The sequence below is a fragment of the Melopsittacus undulatus genome, chromosome 4, assembly GCF_012275295.1.
Source record: "Melopsittacus undulatus isolate bMelUnd1 chromosome 4, bMelUnd1.mat.Z, whole genome shotgun sequence".
Classification (NCBI taxonomy): Eukaryota; Metazoa; Chordata; class Aves; order Psittaciformes; family Psittaculidae; genus Melopsittacus; species Melopsittacus undulatus.
The window spans coordinates 77,320,097-77,345,302 of NC_047530.1; the positions used below are offsets into that span (position 1 = coordinate 77,320,097).

Consider the following 25,206-nt stretch of genomic DNA (forward strand, 5'->3'; position numbering starts at 1 on the left):
TTGCTGTGTTATTGCTGAGTCTAGATGTGGCTTAGAAGGTTGCTCCAATTCTGGTTTATGTGATTTTTTTACTCCTATTTTCTGTTTCTACCACCATTCTCCCAAATAATGTATCTAAGGCAAAGGTCAGACCGCAGTGCTATTAGCAGTAGGAATCTTGCAGTGTACTTGTCAGAGGTCATTTACTGACCATGCCCTGGCCTCTGTAGGTGAAATTGTCTATGCAGCATGTCTATTTGCATATATGTTAGAGATTAAAGTAAAAATTCATACACAGAATTTAAGATTGAAATCATCCCTAATTGTGTTTTAAATCATAAAATTGGTGACATTTAACTTTTCTTGTGTCATTTAATTTTTCATTTTGTGCTTTAAGCCAGTGTTCCCAAACTCAGTGTTGCTTAAAACTGCTTAATGAAATAAAAATGCTCATTTTCCAACAGTGGATTTATAACTCTGGTCATGATAGATTAAAAAAAAATAAATTAAGTAGCTTTGTGACAGAAATTAAGAAATATTCCTAACTACTATATGCAGTTAAAATTCCATGTGTGTTTAAAATACAGTGCAACATGAGTTCTTTTCAAGAATATGCAATTTCTCTATTGAATGCCAAACTCAAAATCTCAAAAGCAAGCTGAAAGAATTGAACCTTTTATCTCCCAAGTGGAGACAGCTGACACTGCTTAACCATTGTGGCTTTCAGTCAAAGGGGCAGTGCTTTAAAACCGTGAGGTGAGTGACTTGGGTAAGGCTAAATATCCAGTTAAGGAACTAAGTAACTCAGTGTGAAAAAATAGATGGTTAGAGAGAGGCAGGAATTTAGGCCAAATACAAAATGGAGTGAGTCTCGTTTTACACTGGAGTAGATATAAAGAAAAAAATGTAAAGAAACTCCAAGGTTTCAAAAAGAAACCTTGGTTAGGTGGTACAATCTCAGTCTGTAACTTAATCCCACAAGTTTTCAGCACTCATGGGGAAACTGTGGTACATGTAAATACTTAGAATATTTATTGTAGCTGCAAAATCTAAGTCCCTTGAAGTGATCCTCTGCACAGAAATATGTCTGGGAAATTTGTCAGAGTAGCAGGCGAAGCCAAAGAATGTATGTGCACTGTGTTGATAAAATTAAGCATCTTCTCTTAATTCCAGCAGTTGCCATTATTTGGCTATGCGGTATTGCCTGGGGCAAAGGCCTGAAACCTTTACCAGAAAGGTAAAGAATGTCTTAATGAAACCTTACTAAAACTGATTTGTTACCAAGTTTTGTAGCTGCGTGTTCAGGAGAAGGCAGAACTGATCACTTAGTTTCTTTATATTTTGATGTGTGTCACAGCCATGTATAGTCTTCCTTCTGTAACACATCAGATTAATTTTGCATGAGCCAAATTACACAATTTTGAGGTTTTATACTCAATAGATTCATGCATTATTTTACAACAGTGCAGGGACTGGGAAATGAAAGCAAATACTTGCTATACCTAGCAAACATATGTGAATACATCTCTGTCACTTGATGATGTATTTAAGCTCTAGGCATGCTGCCTGACTGGTGTTTAGTAAAGACCCAACTATAAACACAGATAAAACCAAAATCCTGTCTTTTTCCCATTTTAATACTTGCTAATTTTATGAGTGCACTGCTCCACACCTCCACCTTGCCACCTCTACAAATACCTTACTTTTCTGGGTGCTTTGAGAAGGATGAAAATTAATGAGTATTTGTTATGAATGACTGATTAGTGACAGTATTTTTATTAGGAAGACTTGAAAAGAAGCATAATAAATATCATCCTTTTCAGTCGTTTTACCCTGTGATTTTCATAGCTTTCTTGGATCGCTGATTTCATTATGTGACATTAGAGAATGCATTCTAAAAACAACTGCTAATAAAACACATGCGTATTCTGCTCTTATTGCTTCCACTTCTGTACTTCAAACAGAATGCATTCCTGTTCAAATCAAAGCAAAGATTAATGAATATCGCACTAATATCCAGTGATCTGTTATGAGCATTGAACAGCTTTCTGTCCAATTATTTTTTTTCTATAAATAGCTAGTGTTTTCATAAATATGTGATGGCAGTGTGCTGTTTAAAAAAATACTGAGCATTGATTTGAAACAGCTATTCTGTTCCTGAATATGAGAATAGCTGGATATCTGTAAAGGATTAGGGAAACACAAAACATGACCAAAAGCACAACAGCTGCCCTTCTGTACTGCTTTCTTCAGTTTCTTCAGTTTAGCCTACACCTAAGTATGATCCAAGGAAAGTATTTAAGGATAAAGAATAACTTGATATCTAGGATTTCTAGCATTAAAATGGGTTGGGCATTTTTCTTTGTAAAGAAAGTCTAATGATTTTTATGTTTAACTGTTCCAAAAGTATCGCTGCTCAGCAAAACTTTTTGGGTCCTGCAAAAGATTTGGTGTTCTAGGTGAGGTGAACCTGCAGACTTTCAGTCTTACTGTGAAACAGGAAACATCCTGGGAAAGCCATGGCCACAAGAGGTCCTCATATAATGTATGGGACTTCTAGTTTCAGGTGTCTCCACTTCTCCAATACACCAGAGAAGAGTTTAGCCACCCGATATTTTCTCAGTGAAATTTTTTATACATGTATAAATAAATAATTTTTATCACAGTAGAAATGAGTTGGGTTTTTTTCTGTCTGTCATGCACGCTCCTATTATCATTGAATCATAGAATAGTTAGGGTTGGAAAGGACCTTAAGATCATCTAGTTCCAACCCACCTGCCATGGGCAGGGACACTTCTGTTTTGCATGTTCAATTAGTAACAGAAAGCACAAAGGCTTCAAAAGGAAATACTGGGACAGGTTTTCTGATGTTGAAATAGGTGCATGCAGATCTGAAAAATTCATCTAGTCAGGAACAGATTTAACCCAGCCAGGGGTATCTCTTACACTATACTGCCCTTTTAACAGAAAATTTCCTGCAATGCCAAGATCCCTGCTTGATAAAACATTCAACCAAATTTCCTAATGAGGAACAATGTAACCAATAAACAAAAGAAACACCTGCCCTCCCCAATGTGCACTTCCTTCACTTTGATTTTTTCCTCCCATTGAAATTTAGCTTAGATGTTCAGCTGTTATGTAGATACTGAGATAAGTGCTGCCTTTTTCAAGCCATATTTAATAGCATGATGCTGTGATGGTAATTTTTTTCCTGTTTACAGCTGTCAGATACTTGAAGATTAGATGTTCCACCCTGAACTTTGAGTGGCAGGGTTTCGAGAGCATGTTTTGAACATACCTTGACATATTTAATTGAGTTCAGCACATGGGACAGCCTCAATTACCAGTTTAATCAAAATATAAAAAAAACTTAAGAGAAAAAGAGAAATCCAACAATAACAGAAAGGATGTAGTTTTGTGTAATAATTGAGTAGTGCTACCATGAATCCTAGTTCAAAGTGCTTCACTCCCTCTGGTTGCTGTGCAGGGACTGAGGGTTCATCATTTGTGCTATTAATTCTTGTTTGAATTTAACAGGAATGAAGACTAGATTTCAGGGATGTTTAGACACAGGGAGAAAGCAATCAGGATTTTCAAAAGCATCTGTGCAACTAATTCCCAGGGGGTTATCCTTAAATTGCCGTGGGTTTCACTGGGATTTGGGCAGCATATGATCTGCCATGCTGATTGTCACCACTGAACTCTCTCCATTAAGGATTGACAAGTAAGCACATCCCTTGCTAGGTACCATCAAGAAGCAGGCTATGTCAAGCAATTACTGGTTGCTGAAAACAAGGACACCTTTAAAGAATATAAAGTAGTATCTCTACTGCTCTTTTCTTTTCTGTCTCCTGGAATATCGAGTGAAAAAAACAGGAACACATCTTTTAATAAGGTAAGAAAGGAAATAACTCTTCTGCAGCAAGTAGTGTCTTGTACGTCCCAACCCAAGCTATCTTCCACCTTGTCACAGAAAGTAGCAAGGAATTTGAATGATTAAAAGAGTGCTGGAGATTGCAAGATTAAGTCAGAGGAGGACAATTATGTTGAAACAAATTGGGGGAAAAAATCCTCAAGTTAATCTGTGCTCCCTTCACCTCAGGCTGATTAGAGTAAATTAACTGCTATTGCAAGTAATATGCAAAGTAGATATTCATTATTTTTCTGACGGCAAATAAAATAATGTACAAATGTGACAAAAATAATCTTGAGATATATTTTGTTAATTATGCCTGTAGACTATTGCTTCATTTTTTAAAGCAAGCAAGGGATCAGTCCCCTGTCCCCTCTTCCAAACCCCATAAGGCTGTTTTTCTGATCCATTCTCAACTCACATCAGGGTGTATCAACTTTGTTCTAAAATAAATAAATAAATAAAACCTTCTTGACATGTAGGCACACCATGATATGATTTTAGATGTGAAGGGTTGTCTACCAGAACAGGAATCTTCTCTCCAAACTTTATCAGTTGTTTTAATAAAAGATATCTCCACTGATAAAGCTTGGCCTAGTACGTGTAGCTTTCTCCCTGCACAGTGTTAGAGTAGGTGTGCACCCCCGTTTCTGTTGTCCCCACAGCACATTATACATTCCTATTATACAGTGATATTATACATTGCTATTGGGGTTTATACTATCTATTATTTTCCTAAAATTAAATAGTTAAATTGATAATTGGTTAATAAAATTATTTAGTTAGTTAGCTCTAAAATGCAACTGTATACATTGCTGTATGCCTGGTGGCCTGAGAACCTAGGGGAGCAGTACTACTTGGACCAGAGGAACCGTGATTTAGTGACAGCTTACATATATTTGGATTAAAAATGCCCATGTTATGGGGCGGTTGCAAATACATTGAAATCCCATTTCATATAGCTCTAATGACAGGAGCCATAACTGTCACTACTTTGATTGTGAAAATCGTCTTAGAGTTGGTATTAAAATGTGTGAGGTAGCTTGGAGAGCTCAGCTATCAATGTATCAGCTCATGCTGGCATAATTGAATTACTTTCCACATTGGTATAATCCTATACTTGGCTGGGAAAGTATTTTTATTTTTCTGCAATTCCATCTTCATTTTTTCCAATTAAAGGATTTTCAGAAATCTGTCTTCTTACCTAATTCTACATAGGTTAGGTTGGTATTTGAAAAATTATTACAGAAATGGAATATGCAGGTATTCACCAGGGTATACTGGTTTCCCCCTCCCCTGCAAATCTGCTCAGGAGTCTCTGCAGCTAATACATCTCTACATTTTCGGAGTTTCAGAAGAATAAGCAGGAAGTGGATTTGTGCATGTGGTTTGAAATTGCTTGTGAAATTTCTTACTTGATTTGGTAATCTGGGAATTGGATCATTACAGGTGGTGAAGTGAAATGGGGGTTGAGATGGTACAATGTGGTCTTGTTCCTCAGTAATGTGCAGAGCCCAGTGCAGGACCATGCAGGTGGATGATTTTAACCTATGGCTGTGTGTCAGAGCTGCTTTGCAGATGGAGGTTTCCTTCCTTGAGGCAGGTCCTCCCTTCTCCATGAGACCTTCTGGGTGTAAGCAGGTGCCAGGCCCATGCATGGAATAGTGCAGGAGGGGAAGTAATAGGTGGCCTTTAGTTTTCTGTTTTATTAATTCAGTAATTGTGATTTTATGAAGCTCTTCCCATGCTGTCACACTGTACTTTTTTCCCCGAAGGTAAGTAGGTGTGGAGCAGAAATCACAATCCAGTAGCTGAGGGTGCCATAGAATCATAGAATGGTTCAGGTTGGAAAGGACCTTACGATCATCTAGCTCCAACCCCCCTGCCATGGGCAGGGACACCTCACACTAAACCATGTCACACAAGACTCTGTCCAGCCTGGCCTTGAACACTGCCAGGGATGGAGCATTCACAACTTCCTTGAGCAACCTGTTCCAGTGCCTCACCACCATTACAGTAGAGAGCTTCTTCCTTTTATCTAAGCTGAACTTCCTCTGTTTTAAGTTTAAACCCATTACCCCTTGTCCAATTGTCTGAGTCCCTAATGAAGAGTCCCTCTCCAGCATCCTTAGATGTCTATTTATCTATCTTTGTAATCTATCTATCTATCTATCTAAGGTTGCCCAGTATTCCATTGAAATAGTCCTATATTTTCTTGTCACATAACTTGGTTAAATTTTTCCACACCTGGTTGTTTAGTGGGTTGTTCGGAGGACTATGATGGCTCTTTAGTTTCTTCTAATTATCATTATTTCAGCTCCTCCCTTCAATAATTTCCGTAAACAAAGATAATGCCTAATTCTGTGTGAATACATTTTACCAACATCTTAAAAAAAATAACAACAAAAAGGTAAGTTTGGAGCAGAAATGGATGCTGTGCCTCTGGATCAGCTGGCAGCCTCCTTAAACTCATGATTCTCAGGTTGCTTAAAGTAGTCTTTTGTTTCATTCATTCCTTATGCTCAGAATTCTGTAACAAGTGTGGCAAGTGTATTACTGATACGGCTTTTCTATAAAGAACTTTGTCATGCCAGCACAGGTTTTCACTGTTCTTTAAATGGGACAAGCTTCGTGTGGAAAATAGTGACAGATGATTCAGTAGAGAAGGATTAGAATAATCCACTCAAATGAAATGGGAAATTTCAAGCCATTAACTCAAATAAATAAATAAATAAATAAATTTATAACTTTGAGCATCAAAATACACAACCTCCATTAATCAGCTCTCACACTTCCGCCATTATCTGCTTTTTATTAGATAGTGCCACATATAGGAACTTTTTTTGTCTTCATATTCTTCACAGCATTCAGTGATAATATGAGGAAAAGTTTATGAAAATATTTGCTAACTAGATCAGCATGCATGAGCATTCTATGAAAATTACTACTTGTGTAACTTAGTGGAAATCTTAACACGTAACATCACGGATCATCAGTGGCAGCCTTTCATAGTCAAAATTGAAACCCTTTCGTTGCTTGTATATTTGTGATTCAAATTAGCATTCACTGGCTTTAAATCCTGCATATATAGACAGATTTCTAGCAGTTTCATATTTCTTCTACTGATTAGGCACTAATTACTAGTGGTAGTATGGATAATTCTGTGTCCCACTAGGACTAGCTGCAGAAATTTAAAGGTTAAGAGATCAAGACTGGGGTAACAACAGCAAAAGCACTAGAGCCTTCTCCATGGTGGAATACAACCAATTTTGTGTCACAACTGAAACTGAGTGCTGTTCTTTAAAGCTTTAAGAAAAAAATATTATGAAGATTTAAAGAGTCTTTGATCTCAGAAGACAGAAAATAATGCAATTTCAAATATTATGATTCTGCATAAATTATGTGTTGGGGGTCGAGCATGGGCGCTTTAACAGGCTTGCAGCAAGCTGTGAGAAAGTGAACCTCTGACCCCAGGCTGGAAGAGGAAGCGTCAAGGTCAGCAAAACAGGAGAGCAATAACAAGATGCCAGAAGCATGATGTAACGCTAAGCTGAAGCGAAGGTGTGAAACCAATCAGGAGAGGCAAAGTGGAGCGTGTACCCCTCGTGGGCAAAGTGAAGCAGCCAATCAAGTAATGCGTGATCGCGTGTAAGACAGTATATTAAGAGCAGCCTTGTAATCAATAAACGGAGCATTTTGTGAATCTACATCGTGTCGGTGTTTTCTCCCCTCCACCTGGCCGCGGCAATTATGCTTTGCTTTTGCTTTCTATTAACTTGATAATTTGTTATCTGGGATCTTTGTTTCAGACCAGCCTTTTTTTTTTTAAATTTTTACTTTTTTTGAGTTTGCAAATGCAATTTTGGGGAGAAAATGACTTGTTTAGTTGGCAGTTAATGAAGAATCAGAACTGCCTCTTTTTCTTTCCCCGCTGTCAAATACTAAGGTGGGGTATGCATTCAAATAATTTGGTAGTTGCTGACATTACATACTGCTCCAGCTAGGAATCTCTCATGGGGAGACCACAGCCTCTGCAGACCTGTACAAAAATGTGCCATAAACAAGGCAAGGCTTGTTTATGGCAGTGTCAAAACCAATCTCTACAGCAGAAGATACTTGATCAGGAACTCAAGATGTAGGGCAAGTTCTAACATTCACTTCAGAATTTATTACCTTAGAAAAAACATTAAAGAAAGAGGATTTCTAAACGTGAACATGAAAGTGGTAGATGAGAATTTTATTTCACACAGTTGTTATAGTTTGGGTAAATTCATTTCTTTCTTGGTGAGTCCTGAGTACCTCCTCATTGCTGCTCACACCTGGAATCATCAATTAGATTGAAATAGTTCCCTGACTTGCAAAGTTTACTGCTTCATCCCGAAGGAAAGCTGCATGATGAGATAAAAATCAGCTCTGTCTGTTGCAGTCAAATGCAGGCCCTGTATTTTCTGTTCTACACTGTGCTAAATAGCCATATGCACAATTTAAAGTAACTTAAGGATTCAGTGTGTAAGAAATATTTGCTTGCATATATCAAATATGAAATATATTTGCTTCCCTTTGCGTAAGGTGAAATTATTAGCATGTGTAAAGATTGCTTTACAGTACATGTTTTATAAACAATTAGAATTTTGCATATATATTTAAAATATAAAATGTATTTTTTTTCGAATTAGCTATTCTGCAGCATAGCCTATATCTTCATCCAAGATCACCTTCAGCTTTATTGTCATTAAGTATATTTTACTGACTTAAAGCCAAGAGCTTTGAGAACAGTGGTATTGAAGAACATACTAGCACAGTTCCTTAGCATAGCATCCTAACTGTGACTTTTCTTAACTGCAGCAGAATTAAATGCTTAGCTGAGAAAGTGAGTATAAAACAAGCATACAGGAGTAGTTCCCACAGCAAACCTGTCATCTTCCAGCCTTGTACACTACTGTGATTTTCAGAGTTAAAAACATCATTGCATTTAATAGCGACTGATATATTCTTCTTCCATGAATCTGTTGAAGAACTCCCAATCCATGCTGTTGACTGCTAATTCATCATGACCTTAAATAATCAGTTTTCAAAACTGGGGTCTGAAGCATTTGAGATTTAAAAAGTACACCTCTAAATATAATCCTAGCCTTTCTTCAGGTCTGTTGATGAATGAAGAGCCCTGAGAGTCCTAAAGCATGCAAACTGTGGATTTTTTATTAATTTAATATAATCCAATGTAATGATAATTATTGTAGCATTTTCTGAATAAGATGGATGGGATAGGTTCTCAAATGCCAGCTATTACTGACATTTAATCTGGTATAGGTCATAAAATACCAAGGTGGAAGAACAGTTTCAATATATTTTCACATTAATAATAAATTTTAAATAAATTAATATTGTAAAAATGCTGTCATTTTCATTCTCTGTAACTAAATAGAAAAAGTTGGTTGACAGAAAGCACATATCTGAAGACAAAGCATTCTTATTTTAAAAAAGACATTGTGATAGATGGAGATGATGCAGAAAACATGATTTCAAATCTCTGACAAACTGAATGGGTCCATTTTTTTTTTGCATTTCATAGTGCACAACAGTCCATATAGCTATCATTTCTCAAACTGGGTTGAAAGAACTGTGTCTGAAATTCTGGGAAAGAAAAGCCACTGGGGAAGTGACATTGTGTTTGGGAAATAATAGCCTTCTGTGTCTAGACAGTCATTTTTAAAAAGGGAGTTACTGCTAATGCTGTCCTGATTTGCTCCATAGCTCAACTTAGCTCTAGGAGAAAACTTAAACCTAGCAAGTTCCAGACAGCTTTCCCATTAGCCAGTTTCATCAGGTTGCAACTTCTCTCCAGACTCAGATACAGATTTAAGTATATCTTATAGTAGTGTGTGCATGATTTGGATGTAAGAACACATTTTATAACTGTATTTAAAGTTGTGAAATAATTTTTGTTTTATATATACTATATTTAAAATATTATGAAGAGGTTTTAGTAGTATTTGGCTGTCATTAAAAGTCTACTCAAGTGATGATATAAAACTGTGTTACATGACAGTTTGGGTGTCTTTAAAACATAATTTCCTCAGTGGATCAACAAAGCAATTTGGCACAGCTGGTTTGTGATAAACTGAGACTAATCAATGTTTCTTCATTCTTATTCTAATTGATGAGCTTGTAGTAACACATGGAGAAGTACATATACAGTCTGAAAGGTCGCTACTTCCAGATTTCTGCATCTAATTTAAATCAAAATCCATACATTTTCAGATGAGTAATAGTAACTTGACAAAATAAATATTAATGTTCAGGGCCCTTAATGAATCCATAATTACATCTGCAGTGTGTCTTTCAGTTAAAAATGACAGTTACTAAAACTTTGCATATATTTATGAAAGAAGTGACATAAAAGGTAAAATTTGATTGACTCAGAAAACATCCTTTTGTTCAGAAGAAAGAGGAATACACTGAAAATGTACCACTGCTGCACAAAGTTACAGTAATTACAGGGCTCTAATGAAAGAATATTGAATTGTATTTAGACAGAAAGCAGATTAAGCAAGTATAAATTTAATATATTCTAAAGATTCAGTTTTTCAAGAGTATGTCTCATAGCAAGGAAAGGGGAAAGGAAAAAAAATATTTGTAGGATTTTTCTCTTTTCCTCCATCTTGCACTGCTGTATTCAGTATGAACTCCACAGATTATGACAATGTGTAGCTACTTCGGCAAGTGAGCCATACTGACTCTTTTTTTAACCTGTTCCCAAATTCATAGCCCCTCACCATTTGCTGCTCAGACTGCTATCCCTGTTACTACAGGTACAGAGCCTTTGTTTGAACTGGTGATTTCCAGGAAGGAGAAAGGTATTTAATTACAAATATCCCCCATACCTCCCCCCCCTCCCCAAGGCAGCTGGTTGAGATTTTCCTTATTTTGCCTGTATTCCATTGTACAACAAAAAGTGACTGGAACTTGGCTTTTTGCAGTGAGAATGAGTTGTCTAACTGGGTTTTATCTGCAGCTCAGCTCTGTGCTACATGGCACTAAATCTACAGCTGTCTCTGAGAAGAAACCATTATTATTTTACTCTAGGCACTCAAAGATAGAATTCCAAAATAATAGGGACATTTGGAACATACATCCTCCCTTCTGTTGCAGAAATCACAGAGGAGCTTTAATAGAATTTCACTTCTATGTAGCACAGAAAACATCCACCCAATGTTTCCTTCCAAAATCAGTTACGAAAACTAAGGCATGTTGCTTGAGAGCCTCCTAGTTTCTAACTGCCCTGAAAATAGTGTAGATATGCAAGAGGAAATTCTCCTCAAGATGACATATGTTTCATTGCCTAGAACGAAAGGTGGTAGGAGGAACCCAAATGCCCAGATGTAATGGCTTTTGCATTCCTGCCCTGGGGAAAAATTTGACTTTGTCCTAAACCTGGCAATTGCTTTAAATATGGGTGTTTTAGCAAGTAGTAATTTTGATTATCTAGAGTACCTTGATTACTCTTGAGTACCTAAGATTTGTTTGGTACAATGGGCGATGGCTCATTTACTACCAAATACGGGCTAAATCTGAGTGTGGCTGTTTTCTTTTGCTTTAGAGGATAAAGAGAACTATGGAATCCAGAAATCGACTTTAACATCAAGAAAGGGGAAAATATTCCTGGACTATGTAGGTATATATGGCCCAGGAACATATAGCTATATAAAGCATACTACTAATTAAATGCAATGTAAATTAAATCAAATCACATTCATTTTGATTAAGTGCAGTATAAATCAGATACAGGACTTCATGGCAGTCCCCTTCTGAGAATCCATAAAGTAGATCACCTGATACCATAAACTTTAATTTACAAGTGGAGAATCCTACAGATGTTTTCACACAGTCCTTTTAATTAGGTGCTTTTATCACATGCTCAGAAGAAGGTTCCCTATTCACCACAGTCCCCATAATTTTAGTTATCCTACAGTAATAACTTTTTGTGTTTATAATTTGTCTTACAGTATATGTGGCTTGTGCCACTCAATGCCAACAGTCTTCTCAATAGGTTTTAAACAGATTAAGTTGCATCCAATTAAAAAGAAAGCTTCAAATTTGTTGACATTCATTTTCCCAAGATCAGCAGAATGTCTTTAGAAGCTTCCTTAGTAATGATCCTTTCAGTGTAATTTCTGAAAATTAAATAATTCTCTTTCTACTCTTAGCTCCTTTTGAGGTACACCATCAACTATTGTATTTTAGATAGGTCTGGCCCACAGCAGTAACATTGTCTAAGAGAGCAGCCTTCTTTCTCTAGGAGGCTATATTATTATTTCTATTATATTTTTAATAATAGTGCATTGCTGTGGACTCTGCCCTGTGAATTGCCAAGCTCTCTGTTATTCTTTCCTTCAAAATCCATCCCAGCAATTCTCACCTTCTTCAGATTAAGTTAGTGGACCTGTAATTTGGAAGAACACCATTTCTGTTTTTTCAGTTTAAGTAGGTGCTACCCTTTAAATATGTGGGTATCCGTAATCTTTATCCTTTTCCTCCAACTAGTGCTGGAAAGATAAAAATGGTATTTTCCCTGGTACTGCCATTCAGCTGCTATGTGACAACTGGCACAGGTTGGGTCACCTTGACAGTAGTGCTTATATATTAGCTTTAGGTAACTCTATAGGCTACCACATCTTCTCTCCTGCAGACTGGAGAGGGTGTGTAATTTGAATAAGTCTGTGATTAGGGTGTTTTTGGTACCTCAGTCTATTTACCTTCCACTCTTGTCTTTGCTCTCAATCCACACCATACTACCAGGTAAATGATGGCTTATTTTCTGTACCTCTGTCCTGCCTTAAATTACATTTTGTTTCTCATAAGGGATTGAGGATAGTGTGCAATAACATATTACTCCTTCATAGGTCCAATGAAGGAGCACTTGAGGTTTAAAAGCCAGCCTGGAATTAAAGGAGCAATAAGAACCAGGAATAGGTTGGCTTGTGAGTTATGCAGGGAACAGTTTAGAGAATGAGGCCTGGCAGCTGAATAGCGGGGCTTCTGAACATGGTGTACTTCTTCCCTATTACAGAGACTACTGAGAGATGGAGGAGGGAAATAAAGAGTAAAAATTAATAATATGAATGCCCTCAACTGTGAAGCACAGTTGTATGTGTCAGGGAAAAATCAAAACCTACTTAATGATAACTTAGTAATATTGTTCCATACATGGGTGGTGTTTTTTTTTTTTTTGCCAAAGAGTTGCAGGATGGTGAATTTTTGCCCCAAACATCTGATTGTGGTATATAGAGTATTTGGCATCTTAAATGCATTAGAAATTAAGAGCTTTCAGTCATCCAAATGCCTAAATGTAGCTTTACAAGGAAAATATATTTGTTTCTTGACAAATTAAATGGGTGGATTACAAATGAGATGACTGAAATCTTGGAAAACAAAAGGAAGTGACATGAGAGAATTTGCTGGACAAAAGCAATGGTGATAAGGGAGGCATATGACTAAGACAGTAGCTATTAAGGTCTGAAAGGAAGTTTCTACTGAGGACAGAGGCTTGTCAGAAGAACAGCAGGACTTTTGTGGTCCTACTTACATGTTTTCAGTGCCTGATAATGAAGGAAAGGTGAATCTGTGACCACTGGTAGGAGAATAGGTACTGGCAAGTTCACTTTTCTCTTGTGATGGTATTCTTCTCCTCTGAAGTTAGTTTCATTTGCTAATATGACTTGATGGCTATTTGTAGTCAGTGGGTTTGTCAGTGAGGGTATTTAAAATGTGATATAGAGATCTCATTGGTCATATGTGGAGGGAATATTCCCTGTGTTTTCCTAGTTGAAACAAAACTCTGGTTGGAAATATTCCAACAGTAATTTCTTAAGTAATTTTATTAAGTTATGAAACAGATTCTATTTCATGGACTGGCAAAAGTCAGCAAACCCTGGGAAATCAGCAGAAGGAGGAGGATATATGTAGTAGCTGGTGAGAGGATGACTGTAAATCAGCAATGTAATAGAGGTGTGAAAACAGCAAATTTCACCCAGTAATGACTGAATCTCCAGATGATGCAGGGAAGTTACAGTGCCATTGCACAGACACTGGTGAACTCTCTGGAACAGCGCATCAATGCTGACCATGCTTGTTTGATTACATGACTTGAAATTGGGTAACTGCACGGAAGACCAGTATGAAGAGCCTGTCTTAGGAGATGAGAAAGACTGACTTTATCTGGTTATCTCTAGCTGCTGGGTAGAGAAGGAAAGCATTTGATTGCTATCTAGAAATACATTTGGAGGGCAAGACAGGTAAAAAGAACTGTTTCAGCCACATAAGTGGGCTGCAGTAATCAGTAGAAATCAATTTAGCCTTGAAGATATCATCATTAGTTATTAGATTTAGATTCCTAACTGTTGGAACAACAATGAAAACATCCTGGAAGAACATCTGAATAGAACATTGGGTCAAAAACCTAAACACTTTTATGAGTTTAAGAAGTTTGAAAAAGACTGGTACATAATGTCTGCAAAGCACCTGGACTTGTTGAAGAAGATGGCCCATTTTGTTCTTGATTCACAATGGGCAGAACATCTTGTTTGTATCACAGAGTTAGGGATATTCAGAATTTCTATGTGTGAAGAAGTCTTATAGCTTTCTGTCATATTTTAACCCCATACAGCAACTAAGTACCACACAGCTGCGTGCTCATCTTCCTCCCCAGTGGGAATGTGAGGAGAATCAGCAAAAAGGTAAATTTTGTAGGTTAAGAACAGTTTAATAATTCAAATTTTAAAAAATAATATAATAATAATAATATACTTGTAATGAAAAGGAGCACGACAAAAAAGAGGGAGAGGAATCAAACCCAAGAAACCCAAGTGATGCACAGTACAATTGCTCACCACCTGCTGATCAATGCTCAGCCTGACCCAAACAGCTATCAGTCTCTTCTGGGTAACTCCCCCCAGTTTATATACTGAGCATGACGTGCTGTAGTATGGAATACCCCTTTGGTTAGTTTGGGTCAGGTGTCCTGTCTCTGCTTCTTCCCAACTTCCCATGCCCCTCCTCACTGGCAGAACATAAGAGACTTAAAAATCCTTGATCAGGATAAGTGCTACTTAGCAACAATTGAAACACTGGTGTCTTATCAGCATTGTTCTCAGACTAAAGCCAAAACACAGCACTGCACCAGCTACTAGGACAAAAATTACCAATTTTCAGTTAATTGAAAATTAACATTTCAATTTAGTACCAAAATCTGTACTGTTTCATAGCAACCTCAATTAGCATCCTCACTGGCAGTCTCAGGAAAAAAAGGCTGTAACAAACCCAGCTCTCCCCCTGTCCCTGTCAGAGCTGGTCCCTCAAGGTCAGTGCTAATGTACAGTGCTTGGGCTGTGCAAAGAAATAAATGCATGTGGTCATTATTCTTGCTTGAAATTGCTCTGTGAATTGATAAAAGATTTCACCTCCCTTTGCTCAAAATGGATAGGCAAATCCAGCACTGTTTGTGAGCAGAAAAATTAGTCTTGAGCTGATACAAATAATGCTACGGTATGTCCTTGAGAACACCCAAGGCAAAAGAAGTACAGTGTAATTGCAAGTCAGCTTCATATGTACAAATGCAATTCCACATTTTAAAAATTCTGCACTAGTCTTTAAATAGAGAATTGTATTTCAAGATTACATGGTAAAGCATTTCATTTTCTTAATTTAGTTTTCAGAACACTTTGATCATACAGCATCAGTTAGGCAACTGCTTTCTTGCTCTGTCTTTTTCCTTTACATTAAAAGATAAATATTTCCAGTCTTCAGAAAAGTAATGATTTTAAAAATGAAAATAATGTCATTTACATATGGAGTCACGCTACCTTCCTTAGCACAGATGATATTAATATAAAACAGATATTTAGAAAACAGAAATGTGTCCCCATCCCTGAAAGCTGGAGAAGCATCCTAAATTAGATACTCTTTATCTATTTGTTATTGTCAAATATTTTATTTCTTATCTGATCTGAAAAGAGAATATACATGTAAAAAGCAAATAATTATTATCTCTGTCTTGTATTTTAGCCTGTTTTGTGATACCACGTAGAAACATTAAGTCTTGTATAAGAATGCTGTGCACTAAGCAATCAAATAAAGACTCAGTCTGAAGTCAAGTTCCAGGCCTTTGTAGTTGCTATGTATATGTATAGGTATTTATATGCACACATGCATGTATGTGCACATGTGCCTGATGGCAGTAAACCCATTTGGTACTATGACTACAAAACGAGCTTTGTTTGAATTATTGAATCTTGAGACAAAGTTCCATTAAGTAACTTAAATCAAATCCCCAGGACAGATTATAGACTAGAGTACATGTAATGTTTTAACAACTTACTTTTAATGTAGTAGGTGTTGGCCTTGTTATTACTGATGAACTACCTAGATATATATATGTATATGTGCATATACACACAGTACTTAGTTTTTGTTCCAAGTTAAATATATGCTTTGCAGACACAATTTTTACTTTGCACATATTCTGTAGTATGCACATTTTGATTTATATGGACCTGAATGTTAAGTATGTGGTTTTTAAAATGTTCTTACAGTGCAGCTGGGATGCAGAATTACAATAAAGAACAAGATAGGAATTCAAAATTATTCTGATAAATAAAAAACCCTGTCAGGAATGGAGTTACCCCTCAGGAATATTATAGGTAAAGTTTATTCTGCCTTATGGCCTGGTGATGGACTACATGACCTTTCAGATTCTCCTCAAGCCCTGTTTTATGATTCTGTGATCAATTCATTTTGGCATTTGACAGGTGCTGTAAATATACTATAGGTATTTCTACTACCTTTAATAATTTTAATGCTTTTTTTTTTAAAATTCCCATATTTTGCACATGAAACACTTTAACTACTTTTAAAATGTAATCTTATCTATCAGAAGATGGCCATAATAAAAGATATGAGTCTCATTTGGCTATTTAGCAAACATGTCTTCTTTCCACCCTAAAACTACCTGTAATGATGAATTTCTGTGAGAGATTAGAAGGCTGTAAGTTACAACTTTTTAACATAAGGGTAACTTAGGGTTTATTAGCTGTTGATCCAGTGTTATTCCCATTAGTGGTAATAACTTGCAGATAACTTTATTTGGAAAATTAAATCCTGATTCTCAAGTCATTTTAGTAACATTCATTCTGATAGTAACATTCAAATCAGATTACTCTTTGTTGCATGTTAAAATCATGACAAAGTGGTTGTCATCTTTCAAGTGTAATTTAGTCTTGCAAATAGGTGATCTTGTTAAAATATTGTCAGGTTAATAAAAATTGATTTGTGTGTACTAAACCCAGTGACTGCTAATCAAGTATTGGGTTAGGAAGCTTTTGTAGCAATTTTAAGTCTTTGATAGTTTCCCGTTATTCATGATGGAATGACTCATTGGATTTGCAGAAACATATTAAAACCTGAACATCTTTCCAAGGCAGGATACAAATACACTACAGACTAAAGCATCTTCTTTAGAAATGTGTTTTCAAAACCTGACAGTTTGGATCACTGTATTTGTTGTACCTTATATACAATGAATTGTTCTCCAAACCGTGTAAGTCCCTTGTGGTCTTCCTAAACTTTGCTGCTTATAACTATCTTGCTGTTTTTCTAGGCAACGGTTACAGAGATATTTACAATTGTAATGTAGTCTTTGCATAAGAATACCATCCATTTAAAATACAACTAGTATATAGTGCATCTGTAGTGCAAGCAAATGCATTTAGAACTTCTGTACATGTCATTTGAAAGAAAATTCTGTGTAATTGTGAATTTGTTAGACAATATGGAGTTTTTTTTGTAATTATATGATGATCAATATGGGCTATATAGGTTATTGGTGGATAAACCCTCTGACATGATGAAGAACAGAAACTTACTTTGTACAGAGGCACAAGGAGCTTTGCACTCTGCTCACACCCTTTAAAACTTACAACATCTTATTTTCTTCCAACAGAAAGCTTTTCTTTACAGACTACGGGAATACTGCCAAGGTTGAGAGATGTGACATGGATGGAATGAACAGGACGTGGATAGTAGACTCTCAAATTGAACAGCCAACTGCTCTTGCACTAGACCTCATCAATAAATATGTGTACTGGGTTGACATATATCTGGATAGTGTGGAAGTTGTTGACTATCAAGGGAGAAAGAGACATACGATAATTAAAGGCAGACAAGTAGGTATTTCTTCGAGCATTAGTTAAAAGTAATACACATACATAATGCTAACAGTTACGGTGATTTTTTTTTTCTCTTTTTAGTTCAAATGTGTTAGAAGTTAAAAAATCCGTCTGCATGTTTTGCAATTTAGCCCATTTCACAACCTATGGACAAGCTTCCATTCAATGTTGCATTAACTATACACCATGTAAGTTACACTCCCTATTGTAAAAGACTTCAGGAGGGAAAATATGGGGTTATAGAAAGGTACTAGGGAATAAATTATTGGCAAGATGTCCTTGCCAGTTCAGGAAGGAGAGACTAGCGGGCACAAGAATGTGAAAGAAACACAATAGCCAGAGCTATTCACCTGTTCAGACTCATCTAGATTCCTTTAAATCATATTTTGTTGATGGCAGTGATGCTTTTCCCAGTTGATCCAGATGTCTGGGGTCATAAATACAAATGCAGAGACTGAGTCTTTGAGCTGGAGAATATCAATCTGTTATGTTGCTTCAGCTTGGAGAGAGTGGTAAAATGGAGGGAAAGGCAGGGTTCCCTCGCAGTTGTGAAGATTATGTAAAAAGAGGGAAAATTAGCAAAGACCAAATTATTTCTTGTTGCTACTTGAACTGCCAGTTCTTTTGTGGGTACCGTGTTTACATCTGCTTCTGCCTGACGTTAAACAGAGTGTGTAAAAATGTGCAGACAGAATAAACACTTTACCTGTTGTGCTGTCATTCTTTGCTTTGCTTCCAGGTAATCACTGTTTAGTAGGAGAAGTGATTAGCATAACTGCCATTTTAAAACAGGCAGAAGATATGACAAAAAGCAATCTAGGTCACCTGGCTAAAGAGCAAACACCTTCCTACTTTTTACCAAATTACTGCAAGTCTTTAGCGACTTGTTCTGGAATAACAGGTCTTGTAAATAACTTCAAGTAACATTTTTTTCATAGATACCTAAAAAAAGAAACCCATTTTCAGAAGCAACTAACAAATGCTTTTACAGGCTTGTAACTGGGTTCTATTGGTGTCATAGGAAAGATGCTTGTTCCTTCTTTCTTAAACTTCAATGAAAAAGAGTTTATTATTTATGATCTTCTCTAGCTAAGAAATGAGAAGGATGCCTGTTTTTTCAATATGAATGAAAAGTGTCTGGCCTCTCAGTCATTGTTACTGCAAAAGGAGATGCATATTGGTTGTCTTTCCACTCAGATGAAAAACTGGTAATTTCACTAGTTCTGTGTCTGCATTTGTCAGGATTTGGAATGACTGCAGCTAAAAGTTACTTCTCATTAGTCTAACGGAATAGCAAACCAGAAAACTATTCTCAAGAAATCTTAGGGATTAAAGTCTATTTCATAAGTACAAGCATATCAAAGGACATGCTTTCCAAATGATATGGGCTTTTTAGGTTGATAGGCTTTTAAACAACTATTCTTTGTAGCAAGCAACATTTCTGTTCATGCATAAGATAGCTGGCAAGCTTCATGAAATATAAAAACAAACATGCATAAATTAAATACAAATAATTAAGTCATTATAAAATTCATTGTAAAAGAGTCACATATAGTTTTCATAGTGTAAATATAGAAAAGCTCTTTTGGGAGTTAAATAATAAAGATTTAAACTGAGTGCAAATGGAAATAGGGCAAAAAGAATTAATGCAACAATTTGGTACAGATACCAAATTGCAGATACATCAGACCATCACGTGCATGATACCATGTACAGTTGCATCATTATTTTCAAGGCTGTTTTCCATCTTACTGTAATTGGAACGAATTTTTATTGGGTCTTAATCAAACACTTCCATTGATTTTTTTTTTAATTATTATTTTTCTGGGAAAAGGCTCAATACAATGGCAATATTTGGCCAACTAGGGGGTGATTTCCAGAAAGGACTGAAATATTTGATGGAGAATGGGGGGGTTGGTTCGTTGGTTGGTTTTGGTGACACATGCCTGAATTTGTGATAAATGAGATAGATAAATAAATGCTTTCTGGTGAGCAATTTACTGATTAAACTAATAAGATATTCAGGCCATGAATATCTGAACATCTACCAACAAATTTGTTCAGCTTTCAAAACTACCAATGAAATATTTTACATTTCCTAAATCTATAAATCAAGCACAACCACTAGATTATTGAACACCTCATGTTTGAGCTGTGATTGGCTGGCTAACTAACTAACGTTAGGTAATTTTTAATGTACACATCATAGACTATTACAACTTTAGAATTCACTTTTTGAGAAACAAGCAGTACTGTGTGGACACAACCAAATTCAGAGACACTGACACAAAATGAACACAAGCATAGCTAAGGAAAGTTGTTTATTTATTCATTTATTTTACCTAAAAAAAATATCTGGTGGGTGTATATTGCCTATTTTCCTTGCTATGATTATAACATTATACAAAAATACATCAATTCATCCCATGAACACTTTTCAATATCTATATTCACTCTGTTTATTAGTTAATGCTAGCTAGCAAAAGTTGATCAAACTTTATATTGTTTAATTAATATTAGTTAAGACTAAAATAAGTTGTACATAACGTATGCAGAACATTTTCATTTAAATGTGAGAGAAACTGGGAAATGTAGAGGATAAATTAATTTAGATTGTTAAATATTTTGAATTTTCTGCCTTTCTTGTACAAAGCTTTTCTAATTATAAGCTCCAGGCTACAAGAATGTGAACGATACTTATAGCATAGCTTGTGTTTATTATTTACAAATATTTATTGCCATATTCAGCAATCCTTTTGTACAATTCACAATAATGTTTAATGTTTACAACTCATAGAGAAACATAACACAGGCAGCTAAAATAATGATGATTATTTATTTTTTTTCTATTCCAGATTAGGCATCTCTGTGGTTTGGCAGTATTTGAAAACTATTTATATACCATTGATTCAGATAGCCTCAGCATTTTACGAATAAACAGATATAATGGCACCGATATTCAGTCTCTTGCCAAACTTGACAATGCTAAAGAGATCCGTGTGTACCAGAAAAGATCTCAAACAGCAGGTAAGATCAACATTCATTCTTAGAAAACATTAACACTGGTGGTAGGTGGATGTAGAAAAATGTATCAGAATATACAGTGAAAATTTGTCACTGTGACGAAAAATGTTGTTTCTTCATCTGCCCAGTTTTCTTTGTGCTTACTGCTAGTTTTCTTGCATGTTTAAGCTTGGCTCCCTGAGCATTCATCTTGGAGAACCGCCAGAGAGCCCTGGTCTGCAAGTTTTCTGGCTCCACACACTTACCGCTTTCAGAATTTAACACCTTCAACACTGTTAGATGTCCAATACCATCCATACACTTGGGTCTCAGACCTCAGAGATTCCTGGTTTCTCTGGGCCTGCTTTTCAGACAGACTACAAACCTCGAGTAAGCCTCGTCTTCAGGGCTGCCAAAAAAGCAGAGACAAAGGCAGCCTTCCTGCATAACTGCCAGCACAGCAACTGGTAAAATAGGAAATTGCTGATAAGTTTTTCTTGGATTGTATAAATATCATCTTTGCCTTCTGTAGAAAAAAAATTTCATTTTCACCTAGAATGAAAAACTTCCTGTAATCTCAGCATTTTTGGTAAAATACCTATTTCTGAGGTCTATAGTCTGTACATAGTCCTATGGCTCTAATCATGGCTCTGATGCAAACTCCACATTTGCAACAGCAGTGTGATTTGTGGGAACTTTGTGCAAAGATAACAAGATCCAATTTTGTTGTTATTAAACAGAATGACTGCTGTTAGAGCCATTACTGAAGTGGGAACAAACTCTAAATTTACGTAGAGTGAACAAACTAAATTTCATCCTCTAGCTGAGGGCATTGATTTGCAGATGTCAGTGTCTGGAGGAGGCTGTAAAGATGCTTCTCTTGCTATAGGCCCCTCTCTTATACCCCTGAGGGAGTCAGAGAGGTTGAGTAGAGGACAGGCATGAGCACAATGTAATCTTTTATTACATCCTGTGATTACTCGGTTTCTCTTGCCCTTTGTTCACTCTGCTACTTCTTTTGTTTTGAATGGGCATGTTTGTTGCTTGTCAGGATTTGCTGTAAAGGCTGTCTCAGCTTAGTTGAGTTTCTGTACGCCTTGAACAATATCGATCTTAAACCACTTCATTTTTTTTTTAAACAATTAAGAAGCTTGAGGTAAAGGAGAAAGAAGATACAAACATTTTTTGAGCTGAAATACTGTTCGTACTGTTGCCCTGTTGTAAGCCAGTTTGGTAAATATAACATAGCAAGGTAGATTCTGTTTTTTCATCAGATTTACCTTAAAATGTTTAAAAAATGGATTTGATATATTAGTCTGCTAATTCAGAACCTTTAATTTGAAAATATGAAATCCAGAGAAAGGAATTATTTGGCTTCTTCTGCTGGATTTATATCCTAGCTCTATACATCTGGAAAAACGCTACAAGGTTTGTTCTGTTCTTTAGTTTTTGCCCAGGTATCTGCCCCAGAAAGTTGCTATTGAATGGAGTTGAATAAATAGCAAACTGCATTGGGATGGGATTCACTCTCTTCTCAAAAAAAAAACCAGCCAACCAAATAAATGAACCAAAGCAATAAATAAAAAAGGGGGAAAGTGTCAGCTACCCCAGGGGAGTGCTTCCTGATAAATGCTGTGCTGAAACTTATTCAAAAAGGGTGATCACACACAATGATAGGTATAGCCTGAGAGCCACAATACGGCCCTTTGGATCACTTGTCTGGTTTGGGTATCATCTTTAAAAAACATATAGCTGCAAGAAACTTTATAGCTGCATTCTAAGGGAAGATTTATTGTGACACAAATTCCCTTTTTTGCTGTCTAAACTTTCTACATGCTGATGCATATAATTATCTTGCTTTAAATGGATATGAATCGTGCTGTTTCTCACTCGCCATAGTCAGAAGCCATGCATGCGAAGTGGACCCATATGGAATGCCGGGAGGATGTTCACACATCTGTCTGCTCAGCAGCAACTACAAGGCACGAACTTGTCGCTGCAGGACTGGCTTCATCTTGGGGAGTGATGGCAGGTCATGCAAAAGTATGTTATTTAACTCAAATAATCTGTCAGCCACGAATATTCCCGGGTATAGTTCTGGGTTTTATTTACCATGTTTATCAATAACAGTAGAAATCACACAGGCTGCTTTTAAGTAAAATGTGTACCTGACACCTCGTTCATATATCCCTTCATTCCCTTGAAATTATTTGGTTTAGCTTAGTTCATAGAAGTGACAAATTAAACCTGGAATGCTGTTAAAAGAATTCTAAAAATTATCATGAGTTTTATGTTAGTCAGTCTTAGTCTTTATATATACTATGCATTCTCACAGCATATAGGTACTGAAAAGCTTCTGGTTTGTCACATCCAGTATTTACCCATACAATCAACTTGTAATTCAGAGGCTGACCATTCATGTGAATAAGTCAAGCAAGGCTTTTTTCATAATGCTTTGTGATACCAAGTTTAAGTTGTGTAACTATAGTTATACCTAATGTTAAGTATACACAATTCACCTACAGCCAAAAGGATAGTCCTGAAAGTCATGGGGAGCATCTACTTTTGTTTGGTTTCTTGATCAAATTGCATTGATCTAGTTCAGATGAAAGGCATGCAATTAGATAGCTTTGATGGATAGACGGTAGATAGATAATTGATCTCAGCCAAACCTTGTATGGTTTTCACCAACAATTCCAACAAAAAAAACCCTAAACAAATTAAAAAAGAAGTATATATTTTGGAGATTTTTAGCAGGTATAATGATACTATTAAGCATCTAAGGATATTTCTAAGTACTTCTACGGAAAGAAATATACTAAGCTTCAATTATTTGTAATTAACCTAAGTAGCTAAATAGTAAAAATCTCCTGAGAAATAACAAATATTGGTATCCATGTTTCGCATCTCAGTATGAAAGAACAGCATGTATTGATTTGTAGTATTCTTTCCCATTTAAAAGACATTTACTGTCATCTTTTGTCTTGTTTGTTTCTGAGAAACTTTAGGTGAAAAAAAACACAACAGTATTTTATGTTTGCCAGAGTTTATGACCTTGTTAGATACAATGATTACTTCAGTCATGGTGTACATTACCCAGATAGATCTTAATGAATTGTAAAATTAAAAATCTACAAAGCTGTATATGTAAATTTCACAGTAGATGCGAAGTTATTCTATAACCTAGAATTGCTTTTCAGTTGAACTTTTGCAGACAAAAATAATTAGATATACGCAGCTCACTGAAGTAATCTGCGTTTTAATTAAGGTAATATAATTAGCTACATTTTTTTTTTTTAGTTTAGATACCTTCAGAATAAATCATAGAATCATAGAATAGTTAGGGTTGGAAAGGAACTTAAGATCATCTAGTTGCAACCCCCCTGCCATGGGCAGGGACACCTCACACTAAACCATCTCACCCAAGGCTCTCTCCAACATGGCCTTGAACACTGCAAGGGATGGAGCATTCACAACTTCCCTGGACAACCTCACCACCTTTGCAGTAAAGGACTTCCTCCTTATATCCAATCCAAACTTGCCCTCTGTAAGTTTTAACCCGTTACCCCTTGTCCTATCACTATAGTCCCTAATGAAGAGTCCTTCCCCAGCATCCTTATAGGACCCCTTCAGATACTGGAAGGCTGCTACAGAAGGTGCTCCAGCCCCATGATCATACTTGTGGCCCTCTTCTAGACTTGTTCCAACAGTTCCATGTCCTTTTCATGTTGAGGGCACCAGAACTGCACACAATACTCCAAGTGAGGGCGCAGAGTAGAGGGGCAGGATCACCTCCTTCAACCTGCTGGTCATGCTCCTTTTGATGCAGCCCAGAATACAGTTGGCTTTCTGGGCTGTGAGTGCACACTGAAGCCGGCTCATGTTCGTTTTGTCATTGACTAACACCCCCGAGTCCTTCTCCGCAGGGCTGCTCTGAATGTCTTCTCTGCCCAAGCTGTAGCTGTGCCTGGGATTTCACTGACCCAGGTATAGGACCTTGCACTTGTCATGGTTAAACTTCATGAGGTTGGCATCAGCCCACCTCACAAGCATGTCAAGGTCCCTCTGGATGGTATTCCTTCCCTCCAG

General features: G+C 36.6%; 1 protein-coding gene across 1 annotated transcript in view; it reads left to right on the top strand.

The window, feature by feature from the left end:
• The window catches only part of LRP1B (LDL receptor related protein 1B), a 565,080-nt gene that overhangs the window by 257,122 nt on the left and 282,752 nt on the right, over positions 1–25,206 (top strand). The window contains exons 8-10 of the mRNA XM_034061327.1: positions 17,889–18,111; positions 20,970–21,141; positions 23,017–23,160. Coding sequence (XP_033917218.1) covers positions 17,889–18,111; positions 20,970–21,141; positions 23,017–23,160 — 539 coding nt within the window. The remainder of the gene's footprint in view (positions 1–17,888; positions 18,112–20,969; positions 21,142–23,016; positions 23,161–25,206) is intronic.